Source organism: Bidens hawaiensis, unplaced genomic scaffold (assembly GCF_021521415.1).
Source record: "Bidens hawaiensis isolate Kalapana, Puna unplaced genomic scaffold, B.hawaiensis_p1.1 tig00002717_1, whole genome shotgun sequence".
In the NCBI taxonomy this organism is placed as follows: Eukaryota; Viridiplantae; Streptophyta; class Magnoliopsida; order Asterales; family Asteraceae; genus Bidens; species Bidens hawaiensis.
Genome location: NW_027491146.1, coordinates 1,227,013 through 1,242,745, shown reverse-complemented (window position 1 = coordinate 1,242,745; position 15,733 = coordinate 1,227,013). Strand labels below are relative to the sequence as shown.

Here is a 15,733-nt window from a genome sequence, read left to right as displayed (position 1 = left end):
GTGAAAAAACACTAAAACTTACAAAACCCTACACCCGGGAATGATTAAGGGTGGATTAGCCGTTCATGGTTGTAGAGACCATCTTCTCTTTTGTTGTGTAATCTTCAAGAATGGATGTCCAAGTGATAAGTGTTGTTCTCCAATGGTGTTGGTCCTCTTTTATAATTGTTGTTCTCCTCCCTGGTCTCATAACTGCCGATTTCAAAAGAAATTAATTTTCTCTCATCGTTCTTGATCTTGTAACTGCTGTCCAAAAGTCAGTCGTGCTTCTTTTCTCTTTTGTGCGTAACCCCTTTTCTTCCAAGTTGTAACTGTTGTTTTAAAAAAAAGATCAAGTCCTCTGCCAAAAAACCTCGTACCAGCCGCCCACCCATTCAAAAACCTCGTATTTCAATTTTTTAGCTTTCATGTTGTTGGGCTGCAATATGATTCATTCATTTGTGGGTCCTTAGTGGGCTACTCCATGGTTTTTTTTTAGTTCCACCGAACTTAGAAAGTTAGAAGGCAGCCATGAGCATGCACAATATTATTATTATTATTAAACCCCAAATCAAGCGCGCATCGAACTCAATCTTCCCGATACTCTAAAGCAAGCTCAAAAATGTCATGAATTTGCATCCTTAATGCTCAATGATGACCTGAAATACAAAAACGCTTTTGAAGTACCGTAGTTCAAACAATAAACTAAATAAAAACTATAAAATAACATATATTAATACATGATTTATACCCGACCATCACATTCCCACACTTACCATTTGCTTGCCCTCAAGCAAACTATCATGCAACACTTACGCCTTTATCGATGGTTTATCAATTATTATCATTAATACTAATAAGGTCTAAGGTCATACCCAATTCTCAAGACTGACACTTTAAAGATTGATAACCCACCAAAAAATTTAATAATGAATTTAAAAACAATGGAACTGCCTAAACAAGTTTACTTTGTTTCCGGTTAAGGCACACATTTTCACACCCCTCATAAATACCTATCTCTCTGCTCTCGGTATAATATCTGGACCAGCAAAAAGTGTGCTAGTATCTCTCTGCCCTCTATACCAAGTATGAACACAAAGTAATAAGCTTGCAAGCTAGTCATATCTCCACCCATTAACCACTAGTTGGATAAAGAATAGGACTAAAGATTTTGTTGTGGCTTAGGCTCGGGTATGGAATAGGAATTATTTAGTGACTTATGGTGGATGAAACCCAATTTATTTAAACAGTTAACAAAAATTCAAAACTAATAAACTGACTGCTATTTACAACCGATAGTAACTCTTTTTGAGTTTTTCTGATTTTTTTTTTAATTTTTTTTTCTTTTTTTTTCATTTTTTTCTTTTTCTTTTTTTTTAAAGATTACTGACATCAATATATAGAAACAACTGACTCGAGACATACGTACATGCTCAATAAACTGACTATATACATTTCTAATATACCGGATTTCATCCACAGGGTTTAAAACAAAAGGCCAAGGCTAATACGGCTTGTAATATGGGTTTAATAAATGAAAGGGAAAAGGCATAAATTTGGCTCCTAGGGGATAATGTAGGTTTGGAGTTTTTTTTTTTTTATGTAAAGGCCATTATATGTGGGTTTCTACAGTCCTATTTCTTCATACAGGTGATGGTATTAAGATCTTGATATGCATATGACAAACAAGTTCTAGATATCATGAACATACTGGTTACACTCTTTATAGCACTCATATGACATGTGTATATATCTATATATTATATGTGTATTATATATAAGGCAAATCTCACACACGCACAGAAGGAAATAGGCTGCCGATGTGAAACATGTGTACCCGTCCCCATGACTCGTTATCCCCATCTAAACGGTCCTTTGTTATTTTCCCTTTTGAAAAATATTTGATAAGAATATTTTCGAGAAGCTTAACAACTAACCATAACCAAAAACCTTTAACTTGGCATTAATAACAATAATTAACAATTTATAATTTCGGCTTTTGCGCACATTCAAGCTACCATAAGGCAAATAAAAATTTTCAATTTTTCTCCCATCCCACAATTGAGGTTAACATTGTCCTCAATGTTAAAAATTTAGCTTTTAAAAGAGCATTAACGAGGACGGGGTTAAAATTTGATTGAATATATTAATTTAAAGTCGGGATGCAATGGTCACAAAAAAAATTTCAACAAAGCAAAGTTAGCTAGAATGACAAAGCAAAGCATGGAAATGAGAGCACCTGATTTGAGCAACTTCAGTTTGTCCTTGGCTTGGGTTGACTCGTCTTCTTCAAAGACTCAACCATACTCTTCAAGATTCTTAATACGCATAGAAGCATGCAAGGCTAAAGTTATTATCTCCATAATTTGCTTTGTTGAACGAGTTAAATCTATTGACAAGCATCTATAGCACCAAGCAAAATTAAAAAGAAAAGAAATTTTTTTCTTTTATTTTTTTTTTGGACAGAACGTCGACACGGCCGGGTCAAATTCCCACACGGCCGGGTCAAATTTTTTTCACTTTTATTTCTTTTTGGTCAGAATGCTGACACGGCCGGGTCAAATTCCCACACGACCGGGTCTTTTTTTTTTTTAAATTCTACATTAGAAAAGAACAACTTTTTGTAAACACACTATAGTAAAATTAAAATCCTAAAAAATATTAAAAATCTTTTTGTCCATTTTTTTTTAGAACATGTGTAAAGTAATTAAGAAAAACTCAAAATAATTAAATACACACAAAATAAAAAATACAATCGGATGGTTTGTTACCCGCCCGGTATTACCTGGCCCGTGATTAACCTGTTTCATAAACCGGTGAAACTTCAAGAAAGCTCACCAATTCCTTTTCCGTTCTGTTAATGTCGCTTCCATCAAGATACGGTTTTAAGCGATGACCATTCACGACTTGCTTATTGTGGTCCTTCAAATTTTCGACTCGATATCACCGTAATTCCCAACACGCATGATGACAAACGGGCCCATCCATTTACTTTTTAACTTTCCCGGAAAGAACTCCATCCTCGAGTTATAAAGCCAAACTTTCTGTCCTACTTCAAACATCTTCTTTCGGATCTTGGCATCATGAACTTTCTTCATCTTGTCTTTGTACGTGGAAGCACAATCATATGCCTCGTTTCTCAATTCTTCTAACTCACACAAATTTAATTTTCTTTCATGACCTGCATCATCATAACTCATGTTAACTTCTTTAATATCCCAAAATGCACGATAAGCTAACTCAACCGGTAAATGACAACTTTTTCCATATACCAACCGATAAGGGGTAGTACCAATAGGCGTTTTGTAAGCCGTACGATAAGCCCATAAAGCATTAGTCAACTTAGTGGACCAATCCTTTCGGTCTGCCTTTACAGTTTTTTGCAAGATTTCATTAATTTGCCTATTGGATACTTCCACTTGACCACTCGTTTGAGGGTGGTAGGGAGTTGCAATTCGATGGTCAACACCATACCGTTTAAGCAATTTTCCAAATTTAAAATTTTTAAAATGGGATCCCCCATCACTAATGGTGACCCGAGGGAGCCCAAACCTTGAAAAAATGTTTGTTTGGACAAAATTGCACACCACGGTATGGTCGTTTGTCCTAGTGGCTATTGCCTCAACCCATTTTGACACATAGTCAACTGCCACTAAGATGTATAAATTACCAAAAGAATTTGGGAATGGTCCCATGAAATCGATTCCCCAAACATCAAAGATGTCTACAACTAAAATCAGATTCATGGGCATCTCATTCCTTTTTGATACACTCCCTAATTGTTGGCATTTGACACAATGCTTTGCAAACTCAATAGCATCTTTAAATAACGTGGGTCAGAAAAGACCACATGAGAGAATTTTATGTCCTGCTTTCTGGCCACTAAAATGACCACCACATGCAAGTGAATGCACATGCGCTAAGACACTTGGGATCTCGTCTTCTGGTACACATCTCCGAATCATTTAATCTGCTCCTTTTTTGAACAAATCTGGTTCATCCCAAATGTATTGTTTCGCTTGTCACTTAAAATGGATTTTCTTCTTTTTGCTCTAATGTTCAGGTGTAACACCTGTGGCCAAATAATTCACAATGTTAGCAAACCAAGGTAATCTAGATATTGACAAAATATGTTCATCTGGGAAAGATTCATTAATTGGTTTGCTTGTCTCGTCCCCTCCTACTATAATTCTTGACAAGTGGTCGGCCACCACGTTTTCACTCCCTTTCTTGTCTTGGATTTCAGCATCAAATTCTTGTAACAACAAGATCCACCTAATCAATCGTGGCTTTACTTCCTTTTTCTCCATGAGGTACCTGAGAGCACTGTGGTCAGAATATATAATGACTTTGCTACCCCAAATATAAGAACGAAATTTATCCAAAGCATATACTACCGCAAGTAATTCGTTTTCTGTTGTTGTATAATTAAGTTGTGCATCAGAAAGAGTTTTACTTGCATAATATATTGTCATGGGTTTCTTATCAACCCTTTGACCCAAAACAGCCCCAATTGCATAATCACTCGCATCGCACATGATTTCAAATGGTAAAGACCAATCAGGTGATTGCAAAATTGGGGCTTCAACCAATTTTTGTTTCAAAATGTTAAAAGCTTCAATACATTCTTCATTAAAAACAAAAGGAGCATCTTTTAATAGTAAATTACATAAAGGTTTTGCTATAGAATTAAATCCTTTAATAAACCTCCTATAAAATCCCGCATGACCTAAGAACGATCTAATACCCTTAACATTCGTGGGATGAGGTAAGGTGGATATAACTTGTACTTTTGCATGATCTACCTCAATCCCACGGCTTGAAATCACATGGCCCAACACAATCCCTTCTTGGACCATGAAATGACTCTATTCCCAACTCAATACCAAATTTGTCTCGACACACCTTTTTAACATTTTTTCCAATTGAATTAAACACGAATCAAAAGATGAGCCAAAAATAGAGAAATCATCCATGAAGATTTCCAAGGACTCCCCCACCATATCCGAAAAGATACTCATCATACACCTTTGAAAGGTGGCGGGGGCATTACATAATCCAAATGGCATTCTCCTAAATGCGAAAGTACCATAAGGACATGTAAATGTGGTCTTTTGTTGATCTTCGGGATGAATAGCAATCTGATTATAACCTGAATAACCATCAAGAAAACAATAAAATTCCTGACCTGATAACTTCTCCACAATTTGATCAATGAACGGTAAAGGGAAATGGTCCTTTGAAGTAGCTGCATTAAGTTTTCTATAATCAATACAAATTCTCCACCCGGTTACCGGTCGGGTGGCTACCTCCTCACCTGAGTCGTTTTTAACGAATTGAATGCCCGCCTTTTTGGGTACGGTTTGTGTTGGACTTACCCATGTACTATCCGAAATCGGGTAAATGATACCCGCGTCCAACCACTTCAATACTTCCTTCTTGACAACTTCCCTCATGTTAGGATTCAACCTTTTTTGTGCATCATGAGATGGTGTAACATTTGGGTCCGTGATGATTTTGTGCATGACGATTGCGGGACTAATACCTTTCAAATCGGCAATTGTCCAACCAATTGCCGCCTTGTGAGTGACCAAAACTTCCATCAACTTACTCTCTTGGTCCTTAGTTAAATTTGATGCAATTATGACCGGTAGAGTATTGTTGTCACCCACGAAAGCATACTTAAGATGCTTTGGTAATTCCTTCAACTCCACTTTTGGCGGTTCCTCCAATGATGGCTTCAATTTTGTGTCAATGCTGTCGTGTAAGTTCTCCACTTGATGGGTCCATAGCGGTCTACCCTCTTTGATTGCCATGACCTCAACCTTCTTTTCTTCATCACTTAAGCTCTCCTGCAACTCCTGTTCAAACCTGTCAAAAACAAAACTACTCTCCGCGATACACCCGTCAATGATATCGGCCATGAAGCACTCATCATTAAAAAGAGAATTAGTATTGTTAGAAAACATATTTAAACGAAGCTTATGATTACCAAATGTCATATCCACCGTTCCATGTGCACAATCTATGTGGGCATGGGATGTTGCCAAAAATGGTCTTCCCAAGATAACATTTGGTTGTTTTCCCTGTATACTAGAAACATAATCAAGTACCAAAAAATCAACAGGAAAATAAAAGTCTTCCACCTTTACTATAACATCGGTTAAGATTCCCCTTGGAAGTTTTAATGTCAAATCAGCCAATACTACTGTTGTATCAACCTTTTGTAACGGGCCGAAATCGTATTGATCATATAAACTTCCCGGGAGAATACTTATACTCGCACCAAGATCCAAGAGCGCCCTTTCAATTTTGAAATCACCAACTTGAATTGAAATTAAGGGTGCTCCCGGATCTTCAAGTTTGGGTGGAAGTGCACCCGACAAAACTGCGCTCACATTAACATTCACAACAACTTTCTTAGGTAACTTATGATGCCGTTTCTTGGTACACAAATCTTTTAAGTATTTGGCATATGATGGAACTTGTTTTATTGCATCAATCAACGGAAGGTTAATTTTAACTTGTTTGAAAACTTCCCACATTTCATCTTGTTGTGGGCCCCTTTTATTAGTTTGTGACCTTTTTACTGGGTCCAACAAAGCTTCGGGAAAGGGTGGGGTTTTAACCTCCACATCATTTTCCAAAATGTCGATGGGTTTTTCATTAGTTACAAATTTACCTTTTGGGTTCTCATTAACTAACTTTGATTGCTTTTCTTTTCAAATTGGTTCCATTTCATTATCACTTTCCTCATCAACATCTTCCACCACACCTTCAACGAATTGTGGTGGATTATTGACCTTGTTATCATAAATCTTACCATTTCTTAAAACACTTACCTTGTTGACGTCGGCATGCTTTGAAAACTTTGAACTTGCAATTTGATGTCCCGGATTAATTGTGGTGTCACTCGGTAGCTTTCCCGCACTCTTCTTGATTTAAGCCACCTCCTCGGCCAATTGCCCCACTTGTTTTTTCCAACGCCGCTTGAGATTTCCCTTGAATCTCCATTCTTTGGGACCACTTCTTATCGGTTTCATCTTGTTTTTGTGCCATTTTTGTCAACATGGCCATCATGTCATCAAGAGTAGTAGAACTTTATTGACTACCTTGGTCTTGATTTTGACTTCTCCCTTGATTGTAGTTCTTTGACGAATTACTTTCTCGGTTATTGTATGAGTTTCTTTGATAATTTCCCGAGTTGTAATTGTTTTGTTGGCGGTTTTGATAAGAACTCCCGCTTTGGCTTGATCCTTGAAAATTTGGGTTTGATTGAGTTGATACATTACCATACCTAAAGTTAGGATGGTTTCTCAAACCCGGGTGATATGTGTTGGAGTTCATGTCATAATTCTTCTTATCTCCATACACATTATTCACCTCTTCATACACCTCCTCATCAAATGGACAATTATCACTCGCATGCCCTACGTCACCACACCTTTCACACACGTTAAATTTCACCGATGTAACATCTTTCTTCTCCTTATTTTTCAAGAGAGCTAGTTCCCTCTCTAATGATGCCAATTTCTCCTTAGTCTCATAATCCGGGTTGGATTTTGAAATAGGATGCTTAGCTCTTCGACTAGCTGATGCCTCGGCTTTGGAGCTTTGACTCATCTTCTCAAAAAATTCCCAATCTTCTTCTTCGGGTCTTGATAATAAATTTCCACTACTTGTAGACTTCAAATATTTCATCTCTTCTTCAGTTAACCCATCAACGACGCACTTGACTAATTCCCATAACTCAATTTGATGATGTGGGCATTTCCTCAACAACTCTTTGAAACGGGTAAACGCCTAGTGAAATAATTCGCCCGGTTGTTGTTGGACTGTTCGAATCTTCATTCGGGCTTCATCCGTCTTCGCCAAAGAATAGTATTCATCCAAAAACACTTGTTGCATTTCATCCCATTAGTGAATACTATTGGCGGGTAAAGTGATAAACCAACTCTTAGCTTTGTCTTTTAATGATTGAAACAACCTCAACTTCACTTCATCTTGATCAAGGTTTTGGTCACCAATTGTGCCACAAATGGCGGAGAAATCGGACAAATGTGTGTATGGTTCCTCGGTGGCCATACCATGAAAATGTGGAAGAACATTTATGTAATTGGGTCTTGACTTAAATGCTCTTGTACCCGGTCTTGGTGGAGCAATAGGTGAAGTATTATCCGAAATAGCCGGTCTAAACCGACCATTAACTCCATGAACCGGTGCCACATGATGTCTTCTTTGAAACTGTGGATGGTTGTTGATTGGAACACCATGTTGGAATTGATTTCTACCCCTTCCGTTTGGATTAGGAAACCGTTCAAAAAGATTATTGTTGCTGATGTTGATCCGGTTTCCTCTCTGATTATAGTTTGGAGGGATATTATCAAACCCGTATCCGCCCGCGTACCTATAATCCGCATACTCATTACCATTCCACTCCCAATAGTTGTTGCTTTGCTCATACCCATCTTCATGATTATATTCCTCCTCGACATCATTAGAATCTTCATTCCCATAATTATCCGCATACCCAAACTCGTCACCATCATCATTGTAACCCGTGTCTCCTGGGTGTAATGTGTGGATGCTAACATTATCATCTTCATAATTTTCTTCACCATTGTTGGAAAAAAGGTTTTGTTGGGGAGGAGTTTGGTGTTGTGGGTTTCTTTGGTTGTTATTGAGATTTGGATTTTGGTTTCGGTTGGAATTTCGGTTTTGATTAGAGTTGTGGTTTGGATTAATGGCCAATTGAACGGTTGCTCATGTTTGTAGGTTTAGGTGAAATGGGTTGCAAATTTTGTTGTCGGTTTCGGTTTTGTCTTGCTAATCGTTCGATTTCCGGTTCAAAAGCAAGTGGTGAATTTCTTGTTGTCGATCGGGTACGCATGCACTTTCTGTCACCTGCACACGTAACAAACCTAGTGTAAACGAGGAAAAGACAAAATAATAATAATAAATAAATAAATAAAACAAAATAATTAAACAGATAATCACTAAAAAAATTAACTAAATTTAAAAACACCAAGCGCACAATCTCCCCAGCAACGGCGCCAAAATTTGATCGGTCGTCGTCGGACCGGTCAAAAATAAAGAAGAATGTGTTCCTAATCACCTTAAACTAGTTAGGGTAAGAAGGGTGTCGAACCACGAAAAGTTTGTGGTCGGTGATCTAAATTTAATTGATTAATAATTATGAAGCTTTTTTGAGTAGTCGTATAGACCAAATACGATTTTGATTTGAAATAATTATATTTTTAAGTTTTAATGAAAACAAATAACAATTTTCAAGAAATATAATTGAGTTGTAAACAATGATTATGAAACGAATCACACCCGGGTTTCAAGTTCTATAAGCAATTCGGGCAAGTTACACTATAAAAATGAGTTCATGTAATCACAATGGTTATTTAGGTAGCAAATAATTCATAACGAAAGGCATAAATATTCGTCTATCACAAGTAAATGGTGCAAGGAAAACCTTCACAATATGAATTATGGACAAATATATGTTATATAGATTAAGAGCATTCACAACCTTAAACACAAATAAAGAACCATAGCAATTATCATCTTACGAGGTCAATGATGCAAGGAAATCTTAACAACGCAAGTTCATAATAATACAAGATTACTCAATTCATGTCATTCAAACCAAATGATTACATAAAATATTGTCTCAAATCATAGATGTGAAAAAACACTAAAACTTACAAAACCCTACACCCGGGAATGATTAAGGGTGGATTAGCCGTTCATGGTTGTGGAGACCATCTTCTCTTTTGTTGTGTAATCTTCAAGAATGGATGTCCAAGTGATAAGTGTTGTTCTCCAATGGTGTTGGTCCTCTTTTATAATTGTTGTTCTCCTCCCTGGTCTCATAACTGCCGATTTCAAAAGAAATTAATTTTCTTTCTCATCGTTCTTGATCTTGTAACTGCTGTCCAAAAGTCAGTCGTGCTTCTTTTCTCTTTTGTGCGTAACCCCTTTTCTTCCAAGTTGTAACTGTTGTTTTAAAAAAAAGATTAAGTCCTCTGCCAAAAAACCTCGTACCAGCCGCCCACCCATTCAAAAACCTCGTATTTCAATTTTTTAGCTTTCATGTTGTTGGGCTGCAATATGATTCATTCATTTGTGGGTCCTTAGTGGGCTACTCCATGGTTTTTTTTTTAGTTCCACCGAACTTAGAAAGTTAGAAGGCAGCCACGAGCATGCACATTATTATTATTATTATTAAACCCCAAATCAAGCACACATCGAACTCAATCTTCCCGATACTCTAAAGCAAGCTCAAAAATGTCATGAATTTGCATCCTTAATGCTCAATGATGACCTGAAATACAAAAACGCTTTTGAAGTACCGTAGTTCAAACAATAAACTAAATAAAAACTATAAAATAACATATATTAATACATGATTTATACCCGACCATCACATTCCCACACTTACCATTTGCTTGCCCTCAAGCAAACTATCATGCAACACTTACGCCTTTATCGATGGTTTATCAATTATTATCATTAATACTAATAAGGTCTAAGGTCATACCCAATTCTCAAGACTGACACTTTAAAGATTGATAACCCACCAAAAAATTTAATAATGAATTTAAAAACAATGGAACTGCCTAAACAAGTTTACTTTGTTTCCGGTTAAGGCACACATTTTCACACCCCTCATAAATACCTATCTCTCTGCTCTCGGTATAATATCTGGACCAGCAAAAAGTGTGCTAGTATCTCTCTGCCCTCTATACCAAGTATGAACACAAAGTAATAAGCTTGCAAGCTAGTCATATCTCCACCCATTAACCACTAGTTGGATAAAGAATAGGACTAAAGATTTTGTTGTGGCTTAGGCTCGGGTATGGAATAGGAATTATTTAGTGACTTATGGTGGATGAAACCCAATTTATTTAAACAGTTAACAAAAATTCAAAACTAATAAACTGACTGCTATTTACAACCGATAGTAACTCTTTTTGAGTTTTTCTGATTTTTTTTTTAATTTTTTTTTCTTTTTTTTTCATTTTTTTCTTTTTCTTTTTTTTTAAAGATTACTGACATCAATATATAGAAACAACTGACTCGAGACATACGTACATGCTCAATAAACTGACTATATACATTTCTAATATACCGGATTTCATCCACAGGGTTTAAAACAAAAGGCCAAGGCTAATACGGCTTGTAATATGGGTTTAATAAATGAAAGGGAAAAGGCATAAATTTGGCTCCTAGGGGATAATGTAGGTTTGGAGTTTTTTTTTTTTTATGTAAAGGCCATTATATGTGGGTTTCTACAGTCCTATTTCTTCATACAGGTGATGGTATTAAGATCTTGATATGCATATGACAAACAAGTTCTAGATATCATGAACATACTGGTTACACTCTTTATAGCACTCATATGACATGTGTATATATCTATATATTATATGTGTATTATATATAAGGCAAATCTCACACACGCACAGAAGGAAATAGGCTGCCGATGTGAAACATGTGTACCCGTCCCCATGACTCGTTATCCCCATCTAAACGGTCCTTTTTTATTTTCCCTTTTGAAAAATATTTGATAAGAATATTTTCGAGAAGCTTAACAACTAACCATAACCAAAAACCTTTAACTTGGCATTAATAACAATAATTAACAATTTATAATTTCGGCTTTTGCGCACATTCAAGCTACCATAAGGCAAATAAAAATTTTCAATTTTTCTCCCATCCCACAATTGAGGTTAACATTGTCCTCAATGTTAAAAATTTAGCTTTTAAAAGAGCATTAACGAGGACGGGGTTAAAATTTGATTGAATATATTAATTTAAAGTCGGGATGCAATGGTCACAAAAAAAATTTCAACAAAGCAAAGTTAGCTAGAATGACAAAGCAAAGCATGGAAATGAGAGCACCTGATTTGAGCAACTTCAGTTTGTCCTTGGCTTGGGTTGACTCGTCTTCTTCAAAGACTCAACCATACTCTTCAAGATTCTTAATACGCATAGAAGCATGCAAGGCTAAAGTTATTATCTCCATAATTTGCTTTGTTGAACGAGTTAAATCTATTGACAAGCATCTATAGCACCAAGCAAAATTAAAAAGAAAAGAAATTTTTTTCTTTTATTTTTTTTTTGGACAGAACGTCGACACGGCCGGGTCAAATTCCCACACGGCCGGGTCAAATTTTTTTCACTTTTATTTCTTTTTGGTCAGAATGCTGACACGGCCGGGTCAAATTCCCACACGACCGGGTCTTTTTTTTTTTTAAATTCTACATTAGAAAAGAACAACTTTTTGTAAACACACTATAGTAAAATTAAAATCCTAAAAAATATTAAAAATCTTTTTGTCCATTTTTTTTTAGAACATGTGTAAAGTAATTAAGAAAAACTCAAAATAATTAAATACACACAAAATAAAAAATACAATCGGATGGTTTGTTACCCGCCCGGTATTACCTGGCCCGTGATTAACCTGTTTCATAAACCGGTGAAACTTCAAGAAAGCTCACCAATTCCTTTTCCGTTCTGTTAATGTCGCTTCCATCAAGATACGGTTTTAAGCGATGACCATTCACGACTTGCTTATTGTGGTCCTTCAAATTTTCGACTCGATATCACCGTAATTCCCAACACGCATGATGACAAACGGGCCCATCCATTTACTTTTTAACTTTCCCGGAAAGAACTCCATCCTCGAGTTATAAAGCCAAACTTTCTGTCCTACTTCAAACATCTTCTTTCGGATCTTGGCATCATGCACTTTCTTCATCTTGTCTTTGTACGTGGAAGCACAATCATATGCCTCGTTTCTCAATTCTTCTAACTCACACAAATTTAATTTTCTTTCATGACCTGCATCATCATAACTCATGTTAACTTCTTTAATATCCCAAAATGCACGATAAGCTAACTCAACCGGTAAATGACAACTTTTTCCATATACCAACCGATAAGGGGTAGTACCAATAGGCGTTTTGTAAGCCGTACGATAAGCCCATAAAGCATTAGTAAACTTAGTGGACCAATCCTTTCGGTCTGCCCTTACAGTTTTTTGCAAGATTTCATTAATTTGCCTATTGGATACTTCCACTTGACCACTCGTTTGAGGGTGGTAGGGAGTTGCAATTCGATGGTCAACACCATACCGTTTAAGCAATTTTCCAAATTTAAAATTTTTAAAATGGGATCCCCCATCACTAATGATGACCCGAGGGAGCCCAAACCTTGAAAAAATGTTTGTTTGGACAAAATTGCACACCACGGTATGGTCGTTTGTCCTAGTGGCTATTGCCTCAACCCATTTTGACACATAGTCAACTGCCACTAAGATGTATAAATTACCAAAAGAATTTGGGAATGGTCCCATGAAATCGATTCCCCAAACATCAAAGATGTCTACAACTAAAATCAGATTCATGGGCATCTCATTCCTTTTTGATACACTCCCTAATTGTTGGCATTTGACACAATGCTTTGCAAACTCAATAGCATCTTTAAATAACGTGGGTCAGAAAAGACCACATGAGAGAATTTTATGTCCTGCTTTCTGGCCACTAAAATGACCACCACATGCAAGTGAATGCACATGCGCTAAGACACTTGGGATCTCGTCTTCTGGTACACATCTCCGAATCATTTAATCTGCTCCTTTTTTGAACAAATCTGGTTCATCCCAAATGTATTGTTTCGCTTGTCACTTAAAATGGATTTTCTTCTTTTTGCTCCAATGTTCGGGTGTAACACATGTGGCCAAATAATTCACAATGTTAGCAAACCAAGGTAATCTAGATATTGACAAAATATGTTCATCTGGGAAAGATTCATTAATTGGTTTGCTTGTCTCGTCCTCTCCCACTATAATTCTTGACAAGTGGTCAGCCACCACGTTTTTACTCCCTTTCTTGTCTTGGATTTCAGCATCAAATTCTTGTAACAACAAGATCCACCTAATCAATCGTGGCTTTACTTCCTTTTTCTCCATGAGGTACCTGAGAGCACTGTGGTCAGAATATATAATGACTTTGCTACCCCAAATATAAGAACGAAATTTATCCAAAGCATATACTACCGCAAGTAATTCGTTTTCTGTTGTTGTATAATTAAGTTGTGCATTAGAAAGAGTTTTACTTGCATAATATATTTCCATGGGTTTCTTATCAACCCTTTGACCCAAAACAGCCCAATTGCATAATCACTCGCATCGCACATGATTTCAAATGGTAAAGACCAATCAGGTGATTGCAAAATTGGGGCTTCAACCAATTTTTGTTTCAAAATGTTAAAAGCTTCAATACATTCTTCATTAAAAACAAAAGGAGCATCTTTTAATAGTAAATTACATAAAGGTTTTGTTATAGAATTAAATCCTTTAATAAACCTCCTATAAAATCCCGCATGACCTAAGAACGATCTAATACCCTTAACATTCGTGGGATGAGGTAAGGTGGATATAACTTGTACTTTTGCATGATCTACCTCAATCCCACGGCTTGAAATCACATGGCCCAACACAATCCCTTCTTGGACCATGAAATGACTCTATTCCCAACTCAATACCAAATTTGTCTCGACACACCTTTTTAACATTTTTTCCAATTGAATTAGACACGAATCAAAAGATGAGCCAAAAATAGAGATATCGTCCATGAAAATTTCCAAAGACTCCCCCACCATATCCGAAAAGATACTCATCATACACCTTTGAAAGGTGGCGGGGGCATTACATAATCCAAATGGCATTCGCCTAAATGCTAAAGTACCATAAGGACATGTAAATGTGGTCTTTTGTTGATCTTCGGGATGAATAGCAATCTGATTATAACCTGAATAACCATCAAGAAAACAATAAAATTCCTGACCTGATAACTTCTCCACAATTTGATCAATGAACGGTAAAGGGAAATGGTCCTTTGAAGTAGCTGCATTAAGTTTTCTATAATCAATACAAATTCTCCACCCGGTTACCGGTCGGGTGGCTACCTCCTCACCTGAGTCGTTTTTAACGAATTGAATGCCCGCCTTTTTGGGTACGGTTTGTGTTGGACTTACCCATGTACTATCCGAAATCGGGTAAATGATACCCGCGTCCAACCACTTCAATACTTCCTTCTTGACAACTTCCCTCGTGTTAGGATTCAACCTTCTTTGTGCATCATGAGATGGTGTAACATTTGGGTCCGTGATGATTTTGTGCATGACGATTGCGGGACTAATACCTTTCAAATCGGCAATTGTCCAACCAATTGCCGCCTTGTGAGTGACCAAAACTTCCATCAACTTACTCTCTTGGTCCTTAGTTAAATTTGATGCAATTATGACCGATAGAGTATTGTTGTCACCCACGAAAGTATACTTAAGATGCTTTGGTAATTCCTTCAACTCCACTTTTGGCGGTTCCTCCAATGATGGCTTCAATTTTGTGTCAATGCTGTCGTGTAAGTTCTCCACTTGATGGGTCCATAGCGGTCTACCCTCTTTGATTGCCATGACCTCAACCTTCTTTTCTTCATCACTTAAGCTCTCCTGCAACTCCTGTTCAAACCTGTCAAAAACAAAACTACTCTCCGCGATACACCCGTCAATGATATCGGCCATGAAGCACTCATCATTAAAAAGAGAATTAGTATTGTTAGAAAACATATTTAAACGAAGTTTATGATTACCAAATGTCATATCCACCGTTCCATGTGCACAATCTATGTGGGCATGGGATGTTGCCAAAAATGGTCTTCCCAAGATAACATTTGGTTGT

At 36.8% G+C, this 15,733-nt stretch overlaps 1 protein-coding gene and 1 pseudogene across 1 annotated transcript; both read right to left on the bottom strand.

Annotated features, from left to right (window-relative positions):
• Positions 1–4,031: 4,031 nt before the first annotated feature.
• Positions 4,032–7,038, bottom strand: LOC143620820 (uncharacterized). Its single transcript, XM_077092419.1, has 3 exons — positions 6,930–7,038; positions 5,132–6,697; positions 4,032–4,606 (listed from the first exon to the last, which is right to left on the bottom strand). Exons 1-3 carry the CDS (start codon positions 7,036–7,038, stop codon positions 4,032–4,034), a joined length of 2,250 nt encoding a protein of 749 aa, XP_076948534.1.
• An 858-nt stretch (positions 7,039–7,896) lies between these two features.
• Positions 7,897–14,511, bottom strand: LOC143620819 (uncharacterized; annotated as a pseudogene).
• Positions 14,512–15,733: the final 1,222 nt, after the last annotated feature.